The 27,923-nt window shown below is 40.4% G+C and overlaps 1 protein-coding gene across 1 annotated transcript in view; it reads right to left on the bottom strand.

Moving 5' to 3' along the window:
- Positions 1-27,896, bottom strand: part of LOC121672822 (cyclin-Y-like protein 1) — a 33,225-nt gene extending 5,329 nt beyond the window's left edge. The window contains exons 1-8 of the mRNA XM_042045721.1: positions 27,586-27,896; positions 15,441-15,515; positions 13,164-13,198; positions 11,371-11,471; positions 9,893-9,928; positions 9,119-9,170; positions 5,949-6,068; positions 3,772-3,938 (exon numbers count right to left, since the gene is read on the bottom strand). Of these exons, the coding sequence (XP_041901655.1) occupies positions 3,772-3,938; positions 5,949-6,068; positions 9,119-9,170; positions 9,893-9,928; positions 11,371-11,471; positions 13,164-13,198; positions 15,441-15,515; positions 27,586-27,823 (824 nt within the window). The 5' untranslated portion in view covers positions 27,824-27,896. The remainder of the gene's footprint in view (positions 1-3,771; positions 3,939-5,948; positions 6,069-9,118; positions 9,171-9,892; positions 9,929-11,370; positions 11,472-13,163; positions 13,199-15,440; positions 15,516-27,585) is intronic.
- Between the last annotated feature and the right edge of the window lie 27 nt (positions 27,897-27,923).

Here is a 27,923-nt window from a genome sequence, read left to right as displayed (position 1 = left end):
GTCCAGTTTTTACTCTCTTGTCTGTTTTCACTGGGCAAAATACTTGGAGGAAAGCGTGGAGAGTGCCATGACACGAAAAAAGCTGCTTCAGCTACTGTACTGTGGTCAGCTAAACCAGAGATATTCTACAGAGGAAAAACAATGTTTTACAGATTAACCTAAAAAGAAACTGGTGGTACCCAAACCAAGCAGTTCAGTTCAACAACTCAACAACAGTCTGCACAGGTAGCAGATCTGTTCCAACAGAATTTAGCAGCTGTATAGGCCAACTGTGAATACATCAGAAGATGAGTTGCACCAAGTCAGAGTCAGGTTGTTACTGCTTTTTTGGGAGCTTTTAAAATGGATGCTTTACCTATCAGCGTGGCAGCAAATAAATCAAGGAATCATCTGTGTTGTCCTGTATTGGGTGGTGGGTCTCAATATGAATAGCAGCTTTGTGCTTCTTTCTAGCATAGCAGACTTAAGTATCATTGAACCTAGTGCCAAAATTAATTTCCTGTTCATATGGCCATAAGACTATAGAGATGTAAATCAGATAATGTTTTGATGATCAGCTGATCAGAGCTTGATTTACCCTGTGAGTAAATGCTCTTCACTGCCCCTTTTGTACTCAGTAGGCTAATACATTTTAATTCTGTAAAAATACAATTCTTCATTGGATTAACAAGTCTATTAACAGTGGTTTAAAACCTGGGAAAGGATAATGCCCATGTTTTTTCTGTGCCTTTTTTACAAATATATGTAGCCTAAAGAATGAACAGCATGTCCCCCCTTACAAACAATCATGGCAAGATTAGCAGCTGTACAGTTAATTTTTCAGCAATTATGGATTCGCTCTCATCAAAGCAAGCAAGTTCCGACAAAGGATGACTTCCAAATATTAACTGAATTTCTTTTGATTTTTTCCCATCAGAAATAAGTAAAACAAACCAAAAGACCCATCTCCCAAAACCCAAAAGAAAAACGTCTTTCATTAAAAAACCCCACCTTTGCCTTAGTCAAATAGAAAAGGGCTTGTGATAGAAAAAGTAAGATGAACACTTCAGCTATGTTGAGTAGGATGAGGCAAAGGCAAATGGACCGCATGTGGCAGTTGCCAGGCCTGGATCTCGTATCCCTTCACAACCTGAGAGCCCCCAGCTCCTCTAACAAAGCTGTGAGGGGGGCTGCCAGCACAACTCTGAGCAGTGGGGAGAGAGTTTGGTGGGAGGAGGTGCACCTACGCTGCCTTCAGAAGGGGTGCCTGGCTTGTGAGCACACACACACACACTTGCAAACTGGGTGAACTAAATCAGGTAAGAAACTTTTGCCAGTTCCAGAGTGGTGCAGCCCCTGTGCCTGGCTTGCAGTGGTTCAACAAGAGTGTCTGTCAGGTTAGTGAGTCATTCTAGATACAGAGAGCCAAGAGGAAAATTCACAGGAGTTCACAAACAAAGCTTGCCACCAGTCTTGTAGATAGGCTGTTCCTGCACAGGAATGGCCCACCCAGGGAGCCATACCTGGAAGACTCCTGCCAAACGATCTTTAGCTGGGGAGCTGCTGGGATTTTGGGTGGATTTTTAGGCAGCATCACCAGCCATCTCCAACATTAGAATGCAACTGTGACTGAAATCCTTTGTCAATGTTTTTCTCTTACTAACTCTTGTATTTGGAATAGCTAATACTCACCATCAACTGACTGGTTTAAAAAATACTGCAACTACTAAGACTGACAATTAACTATAGTACAAACCATGAACTGAAAGTAGACTTATAAACTTAAGACAATTTTGCTGAGTATTTTAAGCAGTTTGCCAAGGTCCCCATTATGGTGATGTTATCTAGCCAAGGAGTGGTAAAGTCTGCCCAGTTACAGAGCCCAGGATGAACACCCTGTGCCACTGTCTGGGAGGGGGTAGTACAGTGTCTGCCCATATCTAAATTCAAAGGTCTAAGTCATCTCAAATGAGATGGGATTACAAAAATCCCATCTTCAAATTGGAGAAAAAAATATACCTAAATTCCATCTATTTTCCTTACCACTATCACTGCTTTGAAAATGCAAGTACCGACAATTTCAGGAGACCCAGCATCGGCAATAGAGAATAAATATCCTGCTTGTTACAGGTATTTTCAGTGCTATCAATTTGATTTGTCCCAAATAGGGCTAGAAGAGGAGACATCAAAAAGAGCAAGATGTACACTCCAGCACTCCTGGCTTTGCTGACCCCACTTCAGCCATCTCAGAGTTATTTGCAGCAACGCTTCAAGTACGTTCCTCAGATAGATGAGCACTCGGGACCAGGTTGAGTGAAGATGTACACTGTATAAAATCACTAATTATGCCTCCCTGAAAGCAGGGCTGGCACAGTCCTGCATTTTGAGACAAAGAACTCCCAGGCAAGGGGTATGTATAAAACAAGTAACAGTGGTTGCCGTTGCTGTTTGAGATGTGAAATAATTTGAATAATAAACATTGTTTTGGTGCAGAAAACTCCCTTACTTTTAGAAATACAGCCCACAAAAGGACGAAAACTAGATATTCATCCTCCTAAAGAGTCCCAAATGAATAATTACTTGCTGTATTTTAAACATTAGTTTGGGCTGAATCCAGGGAAGAGAGCTTGGGGCAAGAACACTGCCCCATCACACAGGCAGCCTCCCAGTGCTGTGTGCCAGCTCAGTCTGCTCCTGTGCTAGAACTGGCTGTCACTGCATAGGCCTGGACACATGCTCAGGGCACAGCACTGGGATTAGACTCAAACCCACCCAAAGCATGTCATGAAAGCAAGGCCAGAAAGCCTGGTGCAATAAGCTGGCCTTGTATCATTTCTACGACTGTGATAAGAGAAATAGGAGAACAAGCTGGCAGATAGAATTAAAACAATAATGCTGATGTTTCAAAGCTCTGAGATAGAACTTTGTGAGAAGGAATTTAACAGAAAACCTAATGGCCAACCACAGTCCACATAAACACACCTCCAGCCCATAGTATGAGCCTGGAGCCATGAGGATGAACATCTTCCCATACTGCAAAATCTGGCTTAAAGCTGAGTGCAGCAAGAAAAGACAGCAGATTCAAAATTTCTGAAAAACTGAAATTGACATCTAAGACAAAAATACATCCAAGGAACAGCCTTACAAAAACAAGCAGTAATAAGACTGAGGACTTTGTTTTCAGCCCTGTAGGCACGTCTAAGAACCCACCCAGAGAGGATAAGCAGTAGCTGTGTGTAACACAGGCAACCATAGCTACCCACACAAACAACACCTGCCTGCCAGCAGCAGCACTAGGAATTCAGACCTTGAGATGTTTAGGCCTTAGCTGGATACACAAGCAGACATGAAAGTCACAAATTATGATTTACCTTGCAATTCTTCAAATTCTAAAACAGAAAAGGCAGGGGGACAAATTTAGTTCACTTTGTTTCCTTCTTAAAAAACCTTCTGATGAGACTATAAATTGGGCAGTTTAGTTCCATGGCTCGTCACTGAGAGAAAGAACGTAAAGAAAACTAACTTTGAAGTCGCTCATGCAAGTCACTGAAATTATTAATACAGATTTGTCTCAAAGTAGGGTAATTATCCAAAGTTTCTTGAGGTAAAAAAGGGAATGAGGCCAGACACCAAATATACACTATATACATATAGCACAGCAACGGAGAGGTATTTTTTTCAGCATGATCACAAAAATTGCTGTTTAAAAAACCCACAAACAAATGAAAAAAATCACACAAAAAAAATCCCAAACACCCCACTGCTGTAGATTACCCAAACCTTGCAACTTACATGTCCTCAACAGTAATGTCCTTCAGTATTTGGCAATAATCCACATTCCACACAGCTTGATCATCCCAGACTTTAGAAGCCAGCAGAATAGCTCCTAGGACTATCCTCTTCCAGTTACTAGGGCATATGTCAATCTCTGCATAGGTTAACAGCCTTTCCAAATAAACCTACAGAAGGAAGAAGGAAAAAAAAACAAACAACAAAACCGCACAATTGTATGCGTGTAATTAAGACCTGGAGCAGAGCTGAGCAGCAAACATGCCAGTCCAATATGACTATTTGTCACTGTTAAGTGTATCAAAATAAGTATTAGTGATTACTACTTACACTTAAGAATCCAAATTTTCAGGAGTTACAGGTTCCATTTTTTACTATCCCACGAGAGCTGGACCACCAGGGTGCACAACAGCTAGTGAGGTGTTCCTCTGAGCAATGAGCACTGCTCCTTCAGGGAGACACTGCTCCAGCTCTGTCACCGAGTCACACATCACGGGCAGGTTCTCATTAGGGCCTACCTGGGATAGCAAATCACTCAACATCACATTAGCTTTTCAGCATGGTTAAGGTTCAGCACTTGTAGCTTAACAGGAAGTGCTAAAACCTGCACTTTGATCTCTGGTTATGGGACAAAGATGTGTTAATCGCTGTCTTTCCACAATGAAAGGCCTTTAGTGCTGTTTCTATTTTGTATTGAACAGACTTCAATCCCTTGATCTCCATCACCAACTGCTTAGGCAGTGAGACATACTCAACTCCAAAGACGTTCCTTGGTCTTTTACTCATTCCTCCCATGAAATCTCAAACCAGCTCTAGGATGCTGAATCTCTCCCTTCCTTGAAAGTTCTCTACTATTTACACTCCTATAATGATCCACGTACTAAGTAATTTGCACTTTCAAATTCGAATATAAATTGTTTTTAATTTTCTATTCCCTCACCTAAATCCAAGTTCCCAATGTAGCTTCAGATAAATTAGTGGGTGAGGGAAGCTTTTAAGGTCTAAGGGAAGGAAGGATTAATCTTTGTCACTGAGGTCTGCCTATGCTTTCTTCCCATCCTTGGTTCGTAGCCTTCTAACAGCCTAAAGGTGTTCCTATAATAACAGGGCCATCTAGTGGTAAAATCCACTTTAAAAACTAACTCCATTTTTTGCAAACACTTCAGCTAGTTTGCCCAGGGTGAGCTGTCATCTTGTTCTGTCAAAATTGCTTTCCTGTCTTTGAAAAAGCAAAAACCTCCAACTCATTTCAGAGTTTCAATAGCTCTTAAATATCCAGCCTTTTTAATTACTCATTTCCTTATTAAAGAGAGTCCTTCTAGCTAAGTTTCCTTAATTGCTATATTGCCTTTTGGTGACAGTTCTGTTGTCCTTTCACACAGTTTTTCAGAAAGAAGCCACAATGAAGACTGAAGTTTAGTGTGCAACAAAGTGCAGTTTGAGAGATTGTCTAAAGTAGCAATTATACATGTTGCAGTTTTAAAATTTCCTTTCATATACATATATGCATATATATACACACACAAATAAAAAATCAGTATCATTGACAAATTTTAAAATCCATTGTGCTTTCTGAAATCAAACAATGAACTGTAATGAGATTATTATCTTAATATTGTTCTTAAATTCTAAGTACCTCCATGTCACCTGGGGAAAAAAGTTATAGCCTCTTTGGCTTAAGTTAAAAAAAGTTTGGTAGAAAGGTGGCAATGACTGAAGGATATAATAATGAGAATGCTCCTCTCCTAGAGCTCCCATAGGATTGACTCTTGATCCCTTAAGGCAGTATTACTTGTTCTAGTTAATATAAACTCAAAACTCACACTTTCCCCTCCACAAAACTGAAATAAAAGATGTCTTTGTGTAGGATCTCATCACACCCCACTGTTCTGCTCTTCTCAAGCTTCTTCACGAGTTATGTATTATGAAACAAACAGGGGTTTACTGGATAAGTAATTAAGAATTACATATTTATATACAGAAAAGGGAATTGCCCTTTTATTTAATCACTTCTGTGGCTACTTAGAAATCTCTAATGAACTCACTTGTACTGTGCCTTCATTAATAAGGTTTCATGAGATACTCTTAACTATTTAAATGTCGGTTCAGCCCAGTTCTCTTAATGAGGAGAGGGGAAAGTCCTCCATAAGCTCGAGTTTCAGCACTCTGGTGCCTCTTACCAGTGTCACTATTGCACATTCCGCTGTCAGCTGTGCCGCGCTGAAGAGCGTCCGAACAAACCGGTAGATGTGCTTGTGGTCAGGGTCATGCTTGTAGTAGTCATCTGGGACTTCTTCACGCTGAAAGAAAGTTCTTGGAGTTACTGAAAACCTCTCTTACTTAACACTAACTCTAAAGAACAGGTTGTTTCTTCTCACTGAGGTGTATACACCCATTTTCTGTCACAGAGGCAGAACAGAGTCATGCACTGAAAGAAGCAGCCTTGCAATACTGCAAACATTCCAAACAAAACACAGTTGCTTTAGCTGGTATCTCTCTTCTGAACACTTGTTTGATCTGTAGGACTAACAGACAAGAGCATGAACTACCATCATCATTGCAGGTGCTAGCTATTGTCCATGGAACATTTTACAGACTGGAAGAGATGTAAAAAAAGAAGTTTGTCCCTGCAAGAAAATCACAGGTATATACACACCAGGGAAACAATGGCTCTTCAAAAGACAAAATTAACAGACTTCACAAGGAAGTGCTGAAGAACACGTGGCAATAATTCTGTCACAGGCAGCACTAGAAGGTAATTTACACTGTTTTCATAGAACGCATTCTTGAGAGACTCCAGAAAGACAACAAAGCTAATGAACAACTAGATTTAACTCTGACACAGTGCTAAACTGTTTCTAAATACAGGGGAGAAGAAAAGCTCAGAAAGAAACAGTCTGTAAAAGCAATCCTAAAATAAGTGTTTGAGAGACATTTCTGATATTCAGCACTTTTTCTGGAGGGATGAAACTTCAAGAGCTCCAACTCTGCACACTGGTTCTGCAAGACTGATACTGAATAGATTTCTGTCTGCAGTCCAAGGTAGACCTACAGTATGGTAAAGACAGCTGCTGAGAACAGCATACCTGCTTGACACTAAGATAGTAGTTGCAAGGTAAGCAAAGTAGCAAGTGTTTTCCTGTGTTTTTCTAGTTTAAAATAGCCAGGGAGCATAGTCAAGTAAAATGCAGAGGTAAGTTAACTTTGTACTGTCCACACAGCCTTCTAATACACCACTAACCAACGGAGGTTATCTCTGCAAGGGGGACATGCAACGTTAGGAATAGCATGAGCAGGAATGCTCATCGTTCCTGTGTTACACATGGTACAGAAGCACATCTGGAAGTACATTTCTGCTGACTGGATGTCCTGAGGTAACCCAAAATGTTATTGTATTCCCCATCTATCAGTGCCCAAAAACTGTCACTGTCTCTTTAGGACCCTGCTGCGGGAAGCTGGGGATGGGTGGGTGCTATCCCAGGTGCTTTTAAACTTGGTCCTGGCAGGCAGCTGGGCCCTACTGCTGTGTGGTCTTGGTCTTGCCTTAAACACAGGCTTTGCACTTTTTGGGTTCTCTTTTTGGTTTTTGTCTCCCTCATCTCTAAGAGACTGCAGTTAGTGGTTTTCTCACCTTGGGAAGGGTATTTCTGGCATTTCAGGTCTCTCCTTATTCCCACGGGGTGTGAGATTCAGCAGTTTGGTATCTAGCAGTTATTTACTGTTAGTTTTTGCCTGTTGCTGTTCTGCTTGTTAGTAAACTTTTATTTTTTCACTTATATCTACTTGTATTCATTCCTTATTGGTGGAAAGGGATTTGTTGAACCTATACAGAGAGGCAACTTATTCCAGAGTGTTGTCCTTTTAAATTGTCTTAAACCAAGACACTGGAACTGAGGCAGGAAGCACCAAGACTGATATTTGTGACTAAATCCATTATACCAGTAACTGGGTCACATTAGGGTCAACAGAGCCTGGTTTGGATTCCTTGCAACTGCATCTTTAGGTGTTCAGAGATTTCTTCCTGCTAATTAACCTTTCTGATGGAACAGCAGGTACCCAGGCAAAACACCATTGCTATAGAAACTAACAAACCATGTGTGCCTTTCCCTCAGAAGTGTGACAATCAGCCATAACTCTGTCTGTATGCTGCAGTAAGAATAGAAGAGACCTTTAAGTGTTCCCCAGAGGACACAATGATTTTCTTCTCATTAAATAGGAGGTAGGCTATATGAAAGGATCAAACGATGTCAGGTTGTTAAATAAAGAAATTGTCCAATGAAGTGGAGTTCATCTTACATAATTTTGAATGCAAAACAACAGATTTGGGCATTTAAAGTAGTTTTGGTCCACACTTTTTGCTCTGAAGTGCTACAGTCCATACAAGAAATCTTGGATATAGATCTTGTCCTGAAGTTATTTTTGTTTTTTAAATTGAGGAAAGAGTTGTATTTATTTATATTGTATTGGGCTGTACAATTTCTAGCAAAATGGGTCATATTTAGGGATGAAACTCTAACAGACTTAAAATATTGTTTATTAAAATCTGTTTTGCTTTTAAAAGCAAAAACGGTAAAATAGGTTGAACTACATTCACTCAGGTAAGTCCCAGAGCAAATTCAATTTTTAAAGCCCCTGGATCTTTGCTGAATTAATTTCAAATGAAAAACAAAGGAAGTGGTTCTGTAGAACGGGCATTAAGCCAGGAGTGCTCAAACTGGATGTAAAAAGCACACGCTCCACTCCTGAGCTTCCCTGTACTATGAGGTTTTGCATCTTTAAGAGTGTCTAAAAAGGTGTACCAGGACCAGTCACATTAAAATCACATCCTGAATGCTCCTTGCTGTTACTGCAAGCAGTCTAAAGCATATTTGCTTTAAAATGTTGCCTTTCAGGTTTTTTAAAGGCTGAACCCATTGTTGCCTACTTTTTGTAATGCTTCGTGTATTCTATTCTTCTGTTTGCAGTCATTTAAAAGGTTAGGCACATACCTACTAACCATGTCTTCCTAAATAAATAGAAAACACTTTCGATAAAGCAGTATTAAAGAGGGGAAGAAAATAGATGGACGAGAAACTTCAGACATGGAATACAAAAGAATTTGGCATATGCTTCTTTCTATTTATAGTCAAAGCATAGAAAACCAAACATAGTTTGCAACATTTAGAAAGATTGGGCTCTGTTTATGATCTAGCTGATCTCAAAAGTCACTGTGTGCACTTTGTATTACATATAAAGACACAATTTAAGACCAATTTGATTGTGGCCTGTTGCTAATACATTTTTACGACTTATACAATACAAATCAAGATGTTATTGATACACATTCAGAGGACCAAAATATTACACTTACTGTGAGAGGATGAGATTTTTCATCAAAAATATCCAATGATCTGTCAGAATCTCTACAAAACAAAAATCTCTGGTTTAGCAAAAAGAGTTAATTGGTAATGCTATGCTCTACTAAAAATCACTGTTCATTAAAGAGGATCAAGGGAACTATTTTACAGTTCAGCTTTTCCTAGAATATGGTATGGAGCTACCTCATATTTTTGCAAAGCATTTAATGATGCGTCCTTACAATTAAATATTTCACGTGCTAAACAATTAATAGCTTTCCATGTTCTTGTATTATGCTTACTACAGTTCTGCCTCAAAATGTGAAACCAGGTGAAACTCATTAATAGCATTTACTTCAAAAAGTCAGCTATAATTCAGAAGCATATGCTGGAACTAGTTGTAATGGCAAGAGTGATTTGTACATGGACATAGTGTTCCTTCACCCATCAAAACTAATCCATACTTCTGTATTCAGGAAAAGGTGAACAAAGTCCAAAGGTTGATTTGTGGTGAGTTAAGTGACCTCACTCCTTGTTTTGGAGTTTTATGTGCCATTGGATGGGTGAATTACTGATCCTTCCACAGCTGCTCAAGAGGAGGTACAAAGAGGAAGCAGATACAGCATGAAGTGCCAGATTTTTCACCTCCTTGGTCACTGAAGTGACCAAGACCATATTTGACTCTACAATCTAAGAGGTTTTTTTTCTAGTCTTAGTGATTCTACGATTCTATATCCCTGGCTCAAAAAGAAAGTAATTATATTTCAGCAAAGAAAGAGTTCACTCACCTGTTCTTTATATGGTAGAATATTGCTAATGTTACACTAAAAAGCAGAAAAGGAAAAAAAAAAAAGATTTAACAAAGCATATTCCATGCAACTATTCCACTGCAAAAGCTGTCATTCAGCTCAAACTGTTACAAATCCATTTTGCAGTGACCTCCTCTCACATCCCCAGGTACTACACATCTCATTTCTGGTGTTTAAGTGTCTGGACAGAAACTGGCCAAATCAAATCTGCCAGCCAAGCTACCTTTACATTCATTGTATAGATATCTGTGCAACAAAATAAGTGTTAAGCGACATTTTCAACATATTCCTCCATTTCCTGATTAGGTGATATTTAGTGAAAATGTGGACTATTCCCAACTAAAATATAAGTCCTATTTGGTGTTACATATACCATTGCAGAGATTCTGCAGATGTTTTAACCCTGAGTGGCTGTCTAATTTAGGACCTGTCTAAAAAGGAGAATAATACAGATGGTATCATGCCAGCATAATCCAAGAAGTGGACAAGAATGGACTTCAGTCTCTGCTAAGTGAGGCAATAGGTTTCATATATTAACACTTGTCTACTGTGGCCAAATATCAGATTCTTTACTTGTCGTGATAACAGAACGCTGCCATCACAGGAACCTGTCACAAGAAAGTTCTGACCTGCTGTCAAGCTGTACAGCACTTCAGAATGGCACAAGCATCATTTTTTAGGTTTTTGTTTCTCTAGAGAAGGAAAAGTGACATGCTGCATACCTTTGTCTGAAACCAAATTTTAAAGTAACAAATCAGCTTAGACATTTCCAAACTGTACTACACTATTAAATCAGTAAAGCCTTCTGGGACTCAATCCACTTTCCCCTCAAGCACGATAAAACTCCCTTCTCAGTTCTCAGCTGGTATCACCTAAGTGCAAATAACTGGCTTTCTGGTACTCAGGTCCAGCAGCCATTTACACTGGAGAACAGAATTATCACCTACCTAAAATAACATGTATGTGAAGAAAAAGCAGAAAAGGCCAGAACTAAACCCCAAGTCAGCAACATGCTGGTTTTCCACAACTAGAGGGCAGACTAATACCACTGGCAAGTACCAAACACAGTCCTGCAACTTTTCCTGCAATTCCATACAAAATCCATTTCAAGTTTTCCCAGGTTAAGAATTTCTTGATTTGGCTTTCAATGTGAACTAAACTCCCCACCTCAACACATACTTTCAAACCCAAAATGCTGACACACTTCTGCACTGCCTCAAGTGCAGGATGAGAATGACTGAAATAGGACAGTGCATGAGCTCTGTGACTGAAACAAGAGCTCCTCCAGCAGTCAGTTATCCAGACCTCTACACCCCTTCATGACCAACCTGCAGAAGCAGTGCTGTGCTTCTCTCATTCAAGAGTGCAGTTGACTTTGGAACAGACAAGACCCCCAGAAAATGCCAAATAACCTTTACAATGCCACTCAATGCCTTGTTGATGACAAGGGTCCTTACCACTTTATTGTGCTTCTAAGGTTAGGCTGACTGACGGTGCTGTCATCTATAAATATCGTTGAGCATGAGCTGTATTTTTTCGTGAGCTGCCCAGGAGAAACCTTGGGGTACAAAAAAAAAAAGAAGAAAAGAACTGAAATACATTCAAGAAGAGGGATTCTGTAAGATTCTGTTTAGCACACTGAATACTGGCTTTACACCTCAAGTGGTTACTGCACAGGAGGTCTCTGTGGGTGGTTGCTGCTGCAATGTAAGCTACCCTGTAGCCATCTAGTTCCTTTGTGTAAGATACATTTACAAATCATCCCTTGGAATACACAACATGATTTTAGATAATTTACAGCAGAAATAGCTGAGCTAAAGCAGCAAGTCCTCTGATCTTCTCAGTTCTCTCCCATTCCATTCTTGTCAGTTTGTGTCTCAGTCTTCCCTCTCTGCGATGTACTCTGTTAGATTTCCCTGTGACTCCATAATCAGCATCTCCCTTCTTTTACATCCTATACCTTTACACTGGCTGGTTATCCAGTCTTGCCCCCTGCGAAGACAGTTTTGCATTTGGGGTTTTGTCATGTTAAAGTTTCAAAAAAAGGAACTCTTTCCTGACATGGCTCCCTTCACACATGTCCTGTTTAGCATCTGGAATGTGGAAACAGAGTACTGCTATGACCTTACTTTTACTATTATTACTTAGAGCTAGCAATATGCTCCATCATCCATCCTCACCTGAACATTTTGTACTGTAAGAAATCTTCCAAAATAACCCTATCCAGGCTTCCCTGAGCATTTTAGAGAATACCTTGCACTAGAGATAGGACATCATAATTGAGGGAGGAATTTTAATCAAACAATTCAAGATTCATTAGTTTTCACCAGAATTTTTTTAAATGCCATGTCTAAAACTTGAAAGTCTTCCATATGAAAATGTTGACACCCTTCACAACTCAATAGCTGCCTGGGAATATCTCCCATTTCAGCTGAAGTTTGCCAGCAAAAACAATCCAATCACACTTCACCTTGGTAGTGGCAGACCAAAGCTGGAATTGTAACAAAAAAAGAAAGAGGAAAAAAAAGGGGAAAGAATCACCCCCCCGCCCCTTGCATAATCAGGCTAAATAAAAGAGACTTGAAATCCTATTATCTTATCAGTACTTTATCAGTAGACACTTTTGCTGGACAATATTTTTTAAGCTTTATGTTACTAACTTCTACTCTTACCTTTACTAGTCAATGATTTTTTATCCACTTATTAATGACATCACATCTTTTTTGCTTTGGGTTTTTTTTTGGTGAGTGAAGTGTCCAAACTGACTAATATTTGTGGAAGAAGCTCAGAGCATATTTTCAGACCTTAAAACTAATGGATTATCGCTTGTTTATCATACTGATGATATTTGTTCATTATTCTCTTTTCATACTGGATGCACTTCTTAAAAGTTCTATAGCAGTACTCAATCAGCAGCAAGTCCTTCAAGAACTGCCATCTCAGCTGAGAAATGAATGCAGTTTTGTTTCTGTTTAAAAAAAAATACAGACTGGTTTGCTTATATTTTCTTCTTTAGTTTCTGAAATGCTTAAGACTGACGCAACAAAAAAAATTCATTCTTATTTCTATGCTTTGTGATATTGTGCCTGATTATTTTTTAGAGATGGGCAAAGACAATTCAGCTTTACCTTTCTAAGGAGGATTTGGAACATGTGTAAGACTATATACCTAGAACTACTACAATTGTTTCCTTGAATTTGTCTTTGGCCCAACATCCTAATATTATTTATATAGAATCCGGTTCACTTACATGATTTATATGGTTACTCTTCCTCTTCTCTCGCACTAGAAAGAGGGAAAAAGAATGTGAACTCAAAGGTTTCCCAATTTACATTCAATAAAGTCATTCTATTAACCTAGTTTTCTAAAGTACGTGAGTATGAAAAGTTTCAAATTTTACTTTAGGTGTCTGGAAAAGTACTTTGAGGAAAAATACCAAGTTTTATCCAGCTAGTAAGCTACATATTACTTCTGTCTACCCACATGTACATTTAGGAACAACTACTTCCCATCACACTAAGGGGAAAAATGTCTTAGCTTCGAAAAGATGCTGAGTATCATGAAAAACAGGGTAATTTCAGATAGTTCAAACAGACAATGTCCAACATCCGACAGCAAACAGAAGCAAAACCAGCATACCCTGAGCCTGCCAAAGGCACACAAAGAGGAAGTGAGGTGCCCAGCATTATTTACATGTTCTCTCTTCCCCTACTAGATGGCAGAAGGTAAAAGGGTATTTCACTATACAGAAGATACTGGCACAAGCTGTGCACCTATTTGTCATGTAACTGCAACCATGTCATTTGATCAATTTAAACTGTGTTAGTCTTTCAAAAGAGACTGCCAGGTTAAACTTCCAGCTGTGACAGCAGCAATACAGCAGTGTGTTAGGGAGAGCTGAGAGCTGCACACATGCACAAAGTATACAAATGTGACCTGCATGGACAGGCACCTCTCCAAAGTTTTAACCTCAGATCATTACCACTCTTTAGCAGGACACATTCTCTTATATACTTACTCTTTAGAAAAACTGATAATTGGAAAAGAGTATCCACATTTTTTTAGTCTTTTTGCATAAATCAAAACTCATAATCCTGATAACATCTCACTGAGAGAGAACTTATGGATATTAATTCTACTAATTCTATGGAAGGTCAACTGAAGAAGAACAAGGGAAATTAGAAAATAAATTATTCTGCCTGACTTCTCCATAAAAATCAATTAATTAAATACAAACTTCAGAGAATAGTTTAAGAGTTACTACCTCACCTAGCAGAGCCTTTTTTTACATGAACACAAGTCTACACAATTCAATACATTTCATTTGAAGAAAACCAAACCATGTTTGAAAGCAATACTACCCCCAACAAGCCTGTTCACGTAGTTTGAACACTATCTGCAGCAAGGCACAGTGACAGTGTTCATGAACTCTGTCAGCTTGTGAGCTGCACCTTCAGCACTGCTCATCTGAGAGGTGTCTGAAACGAGCGGCTCAGACCCTCTGGTTGTGTGAAGACTGATCTTAGAGGCCCCAAAAAAAAGGGGTCTTTACATTTCCTTGGTATCACCCCTTCTGGAGAACCAGGCTAGTGCTTGTTTCCACTGCTCACAGACTATCTGAGCACTGCAAAGTTGATACAACTGACAATTTAACCACTTGCCACAAGACTGAATAGCAGGACAGCAACTGACAGACCTGTCAAAGTAATTCTTTTCTGTGGCAAAGCTGTGACAAGTTAAAAGACACACTGCAGCTTTCCATCAACACATTCAAACTCAAGTGCATCACTTTCTTAGCAAAACAGTGCTTCAAACAAGAACCAACTATAAAAGAAACAGAAGCATTTTAAAAAGACTGTCTTAAAACTTTTTTTCAGTTGCAACTTCAAAATGTCCTGTTGTCAGAATTTCGTTTTATTTGTGCAATATAGAAATGCCCCCACTTTTTAACAGCACTTTGGAATGCACAAGCTATAGCAATTGTTTCAAAACTGAGTTATTAAGTAAATATAGGATGTGCAAAGAAATTGAAAATCCCAATACATCTATATAATTAAAACCAGGACTGGAGAATATTTATCCTCTGAAATTATTCAAACAATTTAAAACAACATATTCAAAAGCACTGGATATAGACTAATGGCTTAGGCTTATTATTTATTACAGAAAATTTAATTTTTTTTTTAGAAACTACATTTTTTTTTACTTTAAAACAATTTTTAAAACAGTCCTTGGTCATAAAAAACACCACCATTGCCTGAAGCTTGAATTACACTAATGAAGAGAGCCTTGCTCCTTCAGACTACTAGGATCTGCACTCTGAAATCTGGTATTTAAGCATTTTGAAGAACAAGTGATTTTAAGTGTTAAGTGAAATGGTCTACAAACACGTTTCTGTGTAAATACATAAATTACTAATCCCTATGCTTTGAAAGAATTGAAGCACGATGTTTTTGAGATGTTACTTTTGGTTATTTTTCCAATTTTTTTCCTGTTTTTTGTTAAATTGGAAAAAATCTCAGCTTACCATCTGTTTGTGACTTGCTCAGGAAAATTGTGCTTGCTCTGGGATGATCAGATGGATTAGATTCCAAGGCTAAATCTGAAACAGAAGGGACAAAAAAAGAAGATACCTTTAACAAATGATGATAACTGCAACAATTGCCACCCAGCCTCAAAGTGCTCAAGCATAGTGATGGAAACAAGATCAAACCCACATAGAATGGGCTGTCTCTCTGAAATAAAACCTTACTTTTGCCAAGATGAATAAAAATTTTACATTTTTCCCTCTGAAAAAAAAATCTGGACAGGGAGATCTCAAAAAACAACATTCATCTTCAGAAATCAATCTGTGCCCCTGCATGTTAGGGTAGGTGGGTGTGGGACATGTCCTCAGTAGTGGGCAGAAAGCTAAAACTTTATCAAGAGAATAACTGAAAAAAAACCATACCAAAACAACAAAAAATTATCAGTGCTGATCTTTCCCTCTCTGGTCTTTCCCTCTATGCTTTATGTACCAAATACAGCAGGAAACAATCTGTGACCTTACAAAAGAACCTAATAAGTAACATTTACAGTGCTGATAAATATCAAAACATGAAGCTTACACTGTTTGGTTCTTTTGGAATTTCAAGTAAAACCATGTAAAGCTAAAACAGAGTTATTGAAGAACAAAATGATTTCTTTAATCCTGTGCCACAACAGAGCAATGATGGCACTAGAAGAGGATATATTACTCCCTTAGATTAAGATGGAAGTGATCACAAAAGTTGGTTGGTGAAACTGTGACCATCATGATGAAATTCTGAGCTGTCTTAGCTTTGACAGAAGAAACAGCTGTTCCCAGGAAGTCATGCTACAGACACAGTGACTTATGGGAACACATGAACAGAACAATCTGGGCCTGTGATCCTCTTAAGTCCTTGAAAGAGCAATTTTGCATCCATTTACAGTTGTCATGCCACGCCAGCCATACAAGCACACACACTCGTGCATGAGCACTTGGACTTTTAAGTGTTTAAGGTGGGACACCAACACAGTTGCCACACCCCTAAAAAGCAAAGCCATCTAAGAATCACCTTTTAATTAAAAAAACCCATAATCTTTTATGCACCCAACCAACAGAACTCTGCCAAACCACAAACTGCCTGCATGCTGGAAGTCTTACCTGTGTGAATGTTTGTGCTACTGCGCCTACCCCACAGCACAGCCACAGCCCCCATGTGGCAGCAAGGGAACATAACTGCAAAAGTACACTGTAATTTTTAATCTCTACTGTGTAAGTCATGTAGCCAACATCTGTTCAGGAACACCATGACTGTTCAAAAGGGAATTTCCCCCTCCTCTCAAAAAAGACCAGAGTCAGCCATGAAAGCAGACCATCTTGTGAAGATTTAAAAAGCTAATTTACAAACCCAGTATTTCTGTTGTTGCCTTACTATGCTCATTCACAGCACACAGTGAACAGATATCCGAATTTAATCATGCAGTTAAAATAGAAGAAGTCCTGGCTTAGAAACCCTAGAATGGAACTTGCCTCACAGCTCATACCTCAAGTACTACTGATATACAGTTGATTCTCTGAAAAAATAAAATAAAAATCCAGCACGCAATAGCATGCCATACTGCCACATTTTAAGTACCATTTGTCACATCTTAACAAAATAGTATAACTTGTTTAAAAATTGTCCACGAGTTTGAGGAGTTTCTAAAACTGATTGAACAAAATCACATTTAAGAGACAGTATACAGCTTCTAATGCTAGCACTGCATTAACAAACAAATCAACAAACCCAACACAAACAGTGATTCAGAAGTGGAAGTATTTTGCCAGCCTACCAAGTAACTGAAGTGTCATCAACAGGCAGAACAAGACTGCAATATGCAGACTTAAAATACAGATTATTATCAGCAAGTTATGATGCAAAGAGAGCAAACAACTCAGAACTTATTTATTTACAGTTCAGCAGCAACTTTTAGAATAACTGCGTAAGTCAAGTTAGAACAGACCTCAGAGGTCTCTAGTTCAACCTCTTGCTGAATCAGCTTTTGGTAGAACACAAGGCTGCTCAAGACATTACCGAGCTGAGCCCTGAAAACTTCCAGTGAGGGTCCACAGAGCTTAGATCACTTTTCCCATTAGGGGGACTAATGCCTACAGGGCTGTGAGACTCACTGTGGAATGGTAGGGAAGAGCCTGTAGGACTGTACAAGACTTGTGCCGTATTTAGGGGAAGACAGCAAAGGAAAACTGGGGAGGAACAAGCACAGGAAAACTGAAGGAAAAGGGCTACTGACGTCAGTAACTCTTTACACAGGACTCCATGTTTCGCCTTGCTGAATTTCATAGGGCTGGTGTTGGCCCAGTCCTGTCCAGATCCCTCTGAATAAGCAGCTTCCAGCACATTGACGGTTGGCTGTCATCTGCAATTTGGGCATCCTCCATCGCCTCCTCCAGGTCATTGATAAATGTTAAACAGGACAGATGCTTTTTTTTCCCAGGGAAGGGACAGTACAGGGTAACACCCATCTTCCCTCACCTCATAAAAAATACACTACTATCTTGACTTCCCTATGGTTTTGATTTATTTTGAAACCATAAGACTTGTTAATGCTCACTTCTTACATAGCTTCTGCCTCTTCCTGGGCTCTGCCAGTCCCTATACCCATGCGTCTTACATAGAAATCAGATCTAGGACTAAAAGCACAAGAATGAATATAACTAACTTTCATCCCAGACAAGAAGTGTCTGCAATGTCTTCTTGTCATTCCAAAGAAGATCCACAGCACTGCAGCATGCACTGAGTGACACAAAATTGACAAGGACACACAAGTCAACCCCCAAACCAAGCAGACCCACACATTTAAGGAGAGGAACAGAATTGAAAGGATAATAGACTTTACTGGCTCCAGTTCCATGGTGGCTCTGCCAGACACTAGGAGCTTTCTGTTGGACAAAGTCTGGTGTACCAGCACCCACAGCACATTAAACCCACAACACAGATTATACAACCAGAGTTAAGGTACTAATGAAGTCCAAGACGTATCACACAGCTCTCAGTACAAAACCCCACCAGAAATGATCAGGGCCAGCTGTAGCTGGGTTTGTTATTCCAGGGTAACATGGCATGAGCAGACACAGTGCACCTGCTTTGGTCTTGCAAGAGACTGCAAAGAAAGATGCATTTAACAGACCACCTCCCTGTAGCTTTCCCCTTATAAGCAGCCAGAGAATTTTAACCATCCTACCTGTGCCATTTTCCCTGGACAATGCTTTTTTCTAAGCAATGGAAAAATTAGTCATGTGATTTGTTTGTCCTAAACTGCCAGTGTTGCTCATGAAATACCAAAAAGCAACAGCAATACATCTGATGAAGGAAATATAAGGCAAAAGGCAGATAAGGACGTGAGCAGAGGTAAAATGTAATGGGGAACAGCAAAAGAAATGGCAGAGGAAGAGATAAATCTGCAAACAATTTGACTCACAACCAAGCATAACTCCTTATACTTCATCCTGATAGCACTTATGTGTCCGAAGCCAAGATACTAGCCCTGAAAGTAAGGGTGAGTCTTGAGTAGGAGCATCAGAAGTTGTACGACAGAAAACTCAAGCTTCACAGAAAGCTAACAGAAAAAGAAAGCACGTATGCCACAGGATAAACAGGAATAACAGAAATTAAAGCATGCAGAAACAACAATGAGAGAAGTGAGAGGAACAACAGGATGATATAAAAAACAAGAAAACAGCTCCAGAACATTTTTGTTCTAGAGGCTATTAACTCAGTAGAAATCAAAACACTTTCTATCAGATCCTCATACTTAGTGATAAAGAGGTGAGAAGGGAAAATTCCCACCTGGAATTAAATCTATGAGAGCAGCACAATAATGCTGCTACACAAGGGCCCTTCCCCTGTCTCTGAGAAGTGTATTAAAAACAACCTTTCCCCTGTGTTTCTCTGCATCTCTCAGAGCCATTTACTCGTGTGTACTACCAAGCTTGTCAGATCAACCCTGCCTCCAAGTGGAGCAGAGAGAAGCCTGAACTTGCTTCCCTCTGCCATTGTTCCCCCTTTGATTGCCTTTCAGACAATCTCAGCCACCTCTGCTGCTGCTGAGCACGCACAGTCCCCCACAGGGCAGATCACGTCAATTTTAAAAGCAATCCTGTGACCTAGCTCAAGATCTTACATCCTTTCCACAACATAAAATCCACATGAAGACTTTACTTCTATCCATGCCATGTAAGAATGTGGGTAGGTTTTAGGAATTTATAATGCTAGCTACTTATCTATGGTTTGCACACCTCCACGGGTGACTTCTAATTATTACAAACACATTTTACACATTGCATCGTGCTATGTGTATTATCCCATGAATAAAGCTGACAGTCAAAGATGTCACTAAGTAGCAGCTCTTTGATAATTCCAGAACAATACACTATTACATTTCCTTTAACAGTTTTAGCCCCATCCTTTGCTTTACTAGACAGCAGTAACTTTTTGATACAGCACATATTTAAAGCAAGCATCTCTTTGCTGTAAATGGAGTTTTTTCACTTGCTCAATGACTTATTAGTTGTGACTAATGCTTGAGTTTCCCTTATATTTCATTAGCTTATGCTGTAGAGATGCAAGTCACTTAACACTCCCAATAAAGATGTAAAAATGATAACAAATTAGACAAGCAAATCTGCCAATCCATTTCAGAAAGTCTGTTATTCCTAACAATAACTTCTTATAAAATTATTTCTACGTCAAATTACGTTATTCTAATCCTTTTCCCAAAACCTTTTAGGAAAATTACAACTCTGGTTTCTAAATTTAACCTGCTTTGTTTATTTGTCCCAGCCACACCAAATGCCCCAGAGAGCCCAGCATGCATAGGCTGTTTTCCATTTGCAACTCTCATTGTTAAAAGATTGTTAAAAGATTATTTCTAAATGTTATGAATTTACACAATACACACAGAAGGATGTTTTAAAGCTATTTAAAAGCTGTCAGTTGATCTTTATGGCACTACTACAGAAACAGTAATATCATTGCCAATACCCAGCACATATCTAAGTGCACACTGATGTTTTGGAAGGATGCAGAAATCACTTCAATATACAACAAGCTCTCTTAATTAGAAAGGAATTATTTGCTCTTTTACACCACACTTCAGATTTGGGCTGGAGAAACTGACAGAGTAGACATTTCAAATTTGCTACTAAAATCAAAAGTATTTAGAAAGCAAAAGTGCAGAATATATATTAAATACGGGAGATTAGGGTTTAAATAATTTATTAATTTATGTGGCTTAAAAAAAATCAATACAGTATTAATACATGCTCTTTCATTTCTTAAAGTGCAGGAGGATCCACACCACTCTCTGCAGCCTCCACAGGACATCCCAACATGATCCTATTGCACCCTGTTCACTGCCCCTGCTGGGGAAACACAGGGGACAGATCTGTTCCACACAACACAACGCCCACCCTTTCTGGGACCAAACGGAGCCCAGGAAGCTTCCACATGTTTCCTGATGTACCTGCCAGGGTTATAAGCACTTCTACAGATTTTAGCCAAGGCAGGGTGTCAGGAGTGCCCCAAATTCCACAGCAAAAGCAGGACAAGTTAAAACAGCAGTAAACAAGATGCCCCCAGGATTTTATCTTTGAACTAGAAGGAAAACAGTAGCTCACAAGCTAGATCTTAGAAGTAACTAACATTTTGTTAGGGCTGTGTTCCTGTACTGCATTTAATGTAGGACCATTTAAAGGACAGGGAGAAAGAATTAGTTCTATGCTGTCACTTTTTATTCCCCACATTGACCTTCACACATAACACAATTCACTATCACCACAGGCTAAAGTAGAAGTCCACAGCTCTGATTTTCTAACTGATAAGACAAAACAAAAATTTCCAACTGTACTCATTAAAGAGCAACCAAATTTTAGAATCTTAGATCCATGCTGGCACAGCAAGTGTAAGGAAAGCCTTCCTGTAACAATTCCTCCCATGTTCTCTGCCTTACTTCCAAGCTGTGGTTCAGAAAGCAGAAGAGGTGAGTGCCAGAAATTCCAGTCTCAGGTAGTGTCTGCAAGTGCAAAGCAAGACATACTGCAGTGTTTGCTGGTGTCACATGCCACCTGATGGACTGGCACACGGTACATTTTTCACCTCTTCCGATTGCTCACATTTGCAAACTTCACATGAAGTCTGGACCTTACCTGCAGTTTGTTCTGTAAAAGAAAAGTAACTATCAACATAACAAAACATGTCCAAGGGCTTTACAGAAAAGCTTTTTTTAGTCTTTGAAAGATACTGGCATTCAGCAATCTATTATCTGAGCCTAACTGACACATTTCATAACAAGCCAGTGTTAGTTTTCACACTGGAAAAAAATCAACAATGTTTGATTACTGCAATAATTCAAGACCCTTTCAGAACTCCAAACAGAAGCAAAGCTGTGCTATACACACACAGCTCATCAAACACTGTAGAATGCTATCAGGCTGACAGGGGGATTTTTGTGTAAGCTGTTAAGGTAATCCTGATATTTACATCACCTGCAAGGAGGATCTTCAGTTTTATTCATCTGGCTTTACTACAAATTTAAATAAATAGCACCAAGTTTTGTTAAGTCAGTACCATCCTCACTTATGTCTTGAAATCGAAACATTCAGAGTTTTCTTCTGAAAACACTATTTTTCTAGTGAGTGAAATGGAAGTACACATTCAAACTCTAGCTGTAATGAAAAAAAAAAAAAACAGACTGGTTTAAAAATCTCAACATAACCCTGCTGGCAAGGTCTGGGTTCTTAAATGTTTGGTAGAATTTCCCTTCTGCCTCCCATAGTAACTTCTTCTTTCTCCCTGTATGTGGAAGAAACATTGTTGGAAATGTTAATTTAACGTGCAATGTGAATCTGGGAGGAGTAGGGTTTTGTGTTTTGTTGGCTGCGCAAGAATTCATTCCCCTGTTAGTCAGCTTTTTGGTATGACCTCACCACAATGATCACACTTGAGAGAACACATACTTCTAGCCACAGAACTTCTGTTGTTCTACAACATGTACCCTGCAGGTAGGAGGGAAAACAGCAAATCTCCTGAAGAAAGCCAGTAAAGGAAAAGGATGCTAGAGGTAAGCCACACGGAACTAGTTAAAAAAAAAAAAAAAAAAAAAAAAAAAAGATGAAAATGAATTCTGTTTCCTTAGTTCTGTAAGTTTCATCAAACCCCTCTGATTATATATTTCCTTTCAATACCTGTTGTGCTGAAGGCCTGAAAAAACACACCAGAAACACAAATCAGTCTCCCTCCACATGAGCTTCATATACATATTTTCCAAATCAACTACTCTTAAAAACCTAAGATTTACTTGCTTGCTGCAAGTCCCCATGACTTACTGAAGAGAGAAAAGGATAGAGGATTCTTTAGTTGCCAGCAGCATCCAAGCATAAGAACACAAATACAAATACTGTACTGCAGCAATGAATTCTTTTATTTCCAATTCCCAAATCTGTAGGTCAGTTTCATCACTGTTTCTGGATTCAGTCATTTCCACTACAGATACTTCACAGATTGTTTCTAGAGGCCATGACATCAGGCTTCTTCAGACAACAACACGGAAGGTGTTTCAGGCTTTCAGAAAGCCCAACACTTCCCATTTGTTAAGATCGCAGACTATCTGCACCTGCTACAAATACCTTTGTAGTGAATGCCTAGTCAGTTTTTGGAAAGGGATATTGACAGTTATGGGGAACCAAGAGTGAGTCTAAGTTAGGTGAAAAACTCAGTGACTACAAGGAAGAAAGGAGAGGGAACACTACAAAAGGCACCAGAGCATCATTTACTTTTTAGCTCTGGCTTCATGTTTGTCTAAATAGACAATGGTATTTGTCAATCTATGCAGCTACAGATCTTCAAATAGAGACACACAAAAACCAACACAAGATGGTTAAGCCTTTCCTGTGATGAAAACTGCTGGCATCAAAAAGCTGATTCCTTGCACCAAAGTGTTTTAACTTAACTAACACTTTAACTAGGATTTAAAAAAAAAAACCCAACAACAAAAAACCCCCTGAACTAAAAAAAAAAAACAGGAAAAAACCTCCACCCACATGCCTGAAATAAGCTGAAATTATATAAGAGAAGCAAATGAACAGTATTTAGATCTTCTGCAAGGAGGTTTATAGACAAGCTGTTAGTGAAACCAGATCACAGACAATCAATACATCCAAATTTCTGTTCCTCTTCAACACTGATTAATAACTGCAGCATGCAGTCAACCTGAAGCTTTGAAGAATTACTCCAGGCACTAGCCTGAGCCTGTTCAGGTAAACCTCACTTACTTCATCCCTATTAACTCTCCTCTTCAAAGTCCCCTTCCATTTGCCTTCCCATCTAACCTCTTTGTGATGACCATATCCCACTTAGCTCCTCTCCTGATCCCATCTGCTGTTCCCTTTCATCCCTGACTGTCTTTTCCCCTGTCATTCTCCACACCCAGTTATTCAGGTGAGGGTACCAGGTCAGTTTGTCCCACCACTTCAGTAGGGCAACACTCTTCTCCTTGATTCAAGGCAATCAAGCAAACCTCTGCTCAAACTCAGCTACCAGCAGCAGTGGAGGGAGAGTTTTCAAGTACAAGTGAGAAACATCTGCCAAGCAAGGTCTTGTTCTAGTTTAATCCCAAGATCAAAGAATTTTTGAAGAAGTAGATCTATGTTTAAACATAGGGATCTAGCAAAAAAGTGTCAGCCATAAGAAGTTCTCCCCCAAATAACCAGAAAAAAAAAGTACAGGGGGGAAAAAAAAAAGGAAGCCCAAAAAAAAGATTAGCAGACACTCATTTGGGGGGGAAAAACCCAAATAACCACCCCAGTAATCACCACAGACCAAATGACACACTAAGATCAAAGAACTACCATTACTAAAACTAGATAGGAAAGCCTTTTTGGTCAATTCAAACTGTGTTGAACCGTTGATTTAAGGAACACTTAATGCTCAGCTGAAAAGTCAACTAGCTGCTTTAGATTCATGGCAGCCTTTGATATTTAATATTAGCAGTAGGCATGAACCTATTTGGAAGAAACTACTGTTTTCAAAGTCATGTTTATTCCTGTTTACTTAACCCAACTTGGCTTAACATATCAAACCACAAATACAGGCTTACTTCTCGTTCGGAGAAAGCATGCACCAAACAGGTTATGGCTCAGGATCTTGAGAGCCATAAAATACAAAATCATCCTTTAAATTCTCTCAGTAGAGGATCTGATAAAACTTTCCTGTTTGAATTAACCTTTGCTGAAACATTAAACTTCCAGTTTTACTGTGTGTTTTACTGCCATTCCACCTACCACTCCTTTTTTGTCATACATAAATACCACATCATAATCTCCCCATTTTAAGAAAATGAGATTTTTCTTGTTCCATTCTGATCCGATTCAGACAATCTAAGCAGTGCTGACTGGAAAGTAGTGCCTGTTAAGAAGAGTGCTGGAGAAGCTACAAAATAATCCTTACTTAAGAGCACAGACCTGCAAGGAACACATTCCACTTGCTATGAAAGAGCAACACAAAGCTATGAAACAACACAAACCAAAAAATCCAAAGCTCAGTTGGTAACTTCTGCATTCCTGATACAACCAAAACATTCAATTTTAGCCAAACAAGCGCAAAAGTACTTAAGACAGACTTAAGAACAACAAACAACGTAGAGATAGAAATTTAAGGAATGAAGCATCTCCATCACATTTGGATGCTAGCTTTCTGATACATATAGCTGTTTTCTTAGAAACTCCTAGAACTGAGCAGCATGGAACAAAAATAGCCAAAATGATCTTGACTTTTTTTCTTGCAGCCTTCTCTTTTCTCCCTGCCAAAGGATTCAAGAAGAGGGCAGTCAGTGGTTCTCAGCCTTCCGTTACAGACTAAGTTTGCATCTTAGCTAGCCTATGATATTATACATTAATCAATTACAGAAGTACATTTTATCCCCCAAATGAAACTAAAGCTTTGTAGTAGTCAACAGCACAGAAACACGCAGGCTGTTTGCGTGGTTTGGGTATGCTGACAGCTTTTACATCCTAGAGTTTAAGAGAAATAAGCATAGCTATCTGTTCTATTACAGATTTATTATTTCATAGAAGGTATTAAATTAAACAGATAGCTGTCTCACTTCAAACTTCTTTATAAAGCCTATTTCATAACACTTGATTTCAAACTTCACAAACAGTGCTTTACATTTTGAAGTTAATTGCTTTAATTCTATCCAGGTAATGCTTTGTAACACTCAAAAGTCAACACAAGAAGTTTTACTTTTAATGTTGACTATCCAGAATTTTATTTTAATAAAGGTATCAAACTTTGATACTTTCTGCACCCCTGAAGAGTTGTATCAATCAGAAAACTTCAAATAGCATCTATCACTTGCAGCAGATCTACTTTGGAGGGCGATAGTGAACCACATACCACTGTAAAAGTGATTTTTAAAATCATCTTAAACATATACTACTTATGCAGTTCTAATTTTAGGATTATCTCCTGCCTCAAGACTGAAGCTTCCATAGTGTCCGGACACATAGCCACAAAAGTAAAATTTGTGATAGACAGCTACTATCTTACTCTTGGACTATACACTCTTATTTAGGCTTGCAAATTCAAAAAAATTAAATACTTCTCTACTTCAAGGCCAGTCCTGTAATGTGGATGAATTCACAATTAAATCGGTTACTTACCACTGCTGACATGATCACATACTAAAGATTCAAACAAATACAACCCTTATTCCTGAGGAGATTTGTTCAGCTTAGGTATTTTTACTTGGCTTATTAGAATCTTTAGAGAGTTTAGCTCCTCCTCCCCTAATGAGTTGAGAGAGTTCTGTACTATCTTCCTGCAAAAATAAAGGTTTAATTCTCCTAGGCAGCAAACATAATTTCTACTACTGCACAGCTGTCTCACAGGAGATCCAAGGGCCTGACTGTTCCATCTCACTTCTGGAACAGCTGCACCATATGGTGCTGTGCAGAACCCTGCAAGTTTAATAATTCCATTTCTGAAGGTCTCCTCACACTCTTCTGCAGCCAGTCTAATAGCAAAAAAATTTTTCTCAAGTTCGAGAAGAGTATGGATTACAGTGGTTATTGTTATTGTATACACTGTACATTAAAGATGTCAGGCAGGCTATCTCTTTCCAAGTGAATATATTTCACATAGGTGTGGTTATAACTGCGAAGAGGAATAGCAAGATGTTTGTTAATTAAACTGAGTTTTGAATATCATGAGGTGTTAGACTGCGCTGTGCGGCTCCAGGAGCACCACGTGAGCGCCCGGCCAGACAGGAGCACCCCTAACCTGTTACATGCCTCGGAATTCCCGCAGCACAGCCCTGCAGCTCTCCCTGCTGAGGAGGAGATGCCTTCCAGAGCGAGTCGGTGAGGTACCAGTGCTCCGGGCGTAACTGCAAGGAATCTGAGCAGCACACACGTACTTTCCCATGAGTCCAAGGAAAGCAAATTTGGAACACCGAGAACTACGCGACAAGGAACGCCGGTGTAATGAGTCCCCAGTTATAACCCTGCACAGCCAGCGTATAAATTACCCACGTCCAGCCATGGTGATGTCATATGCACACAATCTTTGTAATTCTTAATTCCCTTACTCCCCACACACCCTCTTCCTTCCTCCTGTTCAACAGAGACTGGAAATGCAGCAGCTTTTGCGATCTGCCTGAACACTGCGACCGAGTCCCGACTCCACAGTTAAGTAGAAACGAGCGGCCAGACTTCTCCACCTCAGCCGGGAGCAGCCGGGGGCTCTGCCACGTTCCCTTGTTCCCGGACCCCCTCTCCGGGACCCGGGCTGGGCCGGGCGCTGCCGGGCAGGGGAGGCGCTCCTCGCCCGGGCGAGGACTCGCTGAGCGGCCCCAGGCTTGTCCTGCGGGCGGAGGTCCCGGCCCGGACCCGCCGGGGCTGTGCCGGCGCCGTGACAGCCGCGGGGAACTTTGCCTGGGGCGCGGCGCGGGCCGAGCCCCGCGGGGCCGGCGGGACCGCGCTGCCCCCGCCGCCGGACAAAGGGGCCGCGCCTCGGGCCGCCGGTGCCCGCCGGGTACCCACCCGGGCGGAGCGGGGGCACCGAGGGGACAGGGATGCGGTGCCCGGCGCCCCCCGCCCGCCCGCCGCTCACCATCCGGGAACTCCCGGTCGCTGATGTGCTGGAGGTGGGGGCCGCCGCCGCCGCCGGGATCCGAGTCCCCCGACTCGGCCTCCGCCGACCCCGAGCCGCCGCCGCCGCCGCCCGCTGCCGCCGCCGCCTGATACGCGTCCGCCCAGCGATCGGGCCCCGGCGCTGCCCCGCCGCCGCGGGCCCGGCTGAGCTTGGGGCTGGCGTCCGGGGATACGCAGCAGGTGACGGTATTGCCCATGGAGCTCGGAGCTCCCCCGCCGGGCCCCGGCTGCGCGGCTCCGGGCTGGGCCGGGGAAGGGGAGGCGGGCGCAGGGCGGGTCGGAGCGCGGGGCGGGCTC

The sequence above is a fragment of the Corvus kubaryi genome, unplaced genomic scaffold (assembly GCF_017639235.1).
Source record: "Corvus kubaryi isolate FWS band 111438036 unplaced genomic scaffold, C.kubaryi_AGA036_p1.0 64989, whole genome shotgun sequence".
In the NCBI taxonomy this organism is placed as follows: Eukaryota; Metazoa; Chordata; class Aves; order Passeriformes; family Corvidae; genus Corvus; species Corvus kubaryi.
Note: the sequence above shows the minus strand (reverse complement) of the source record. Positions and strands in the feature narration are given on the sequence as shown.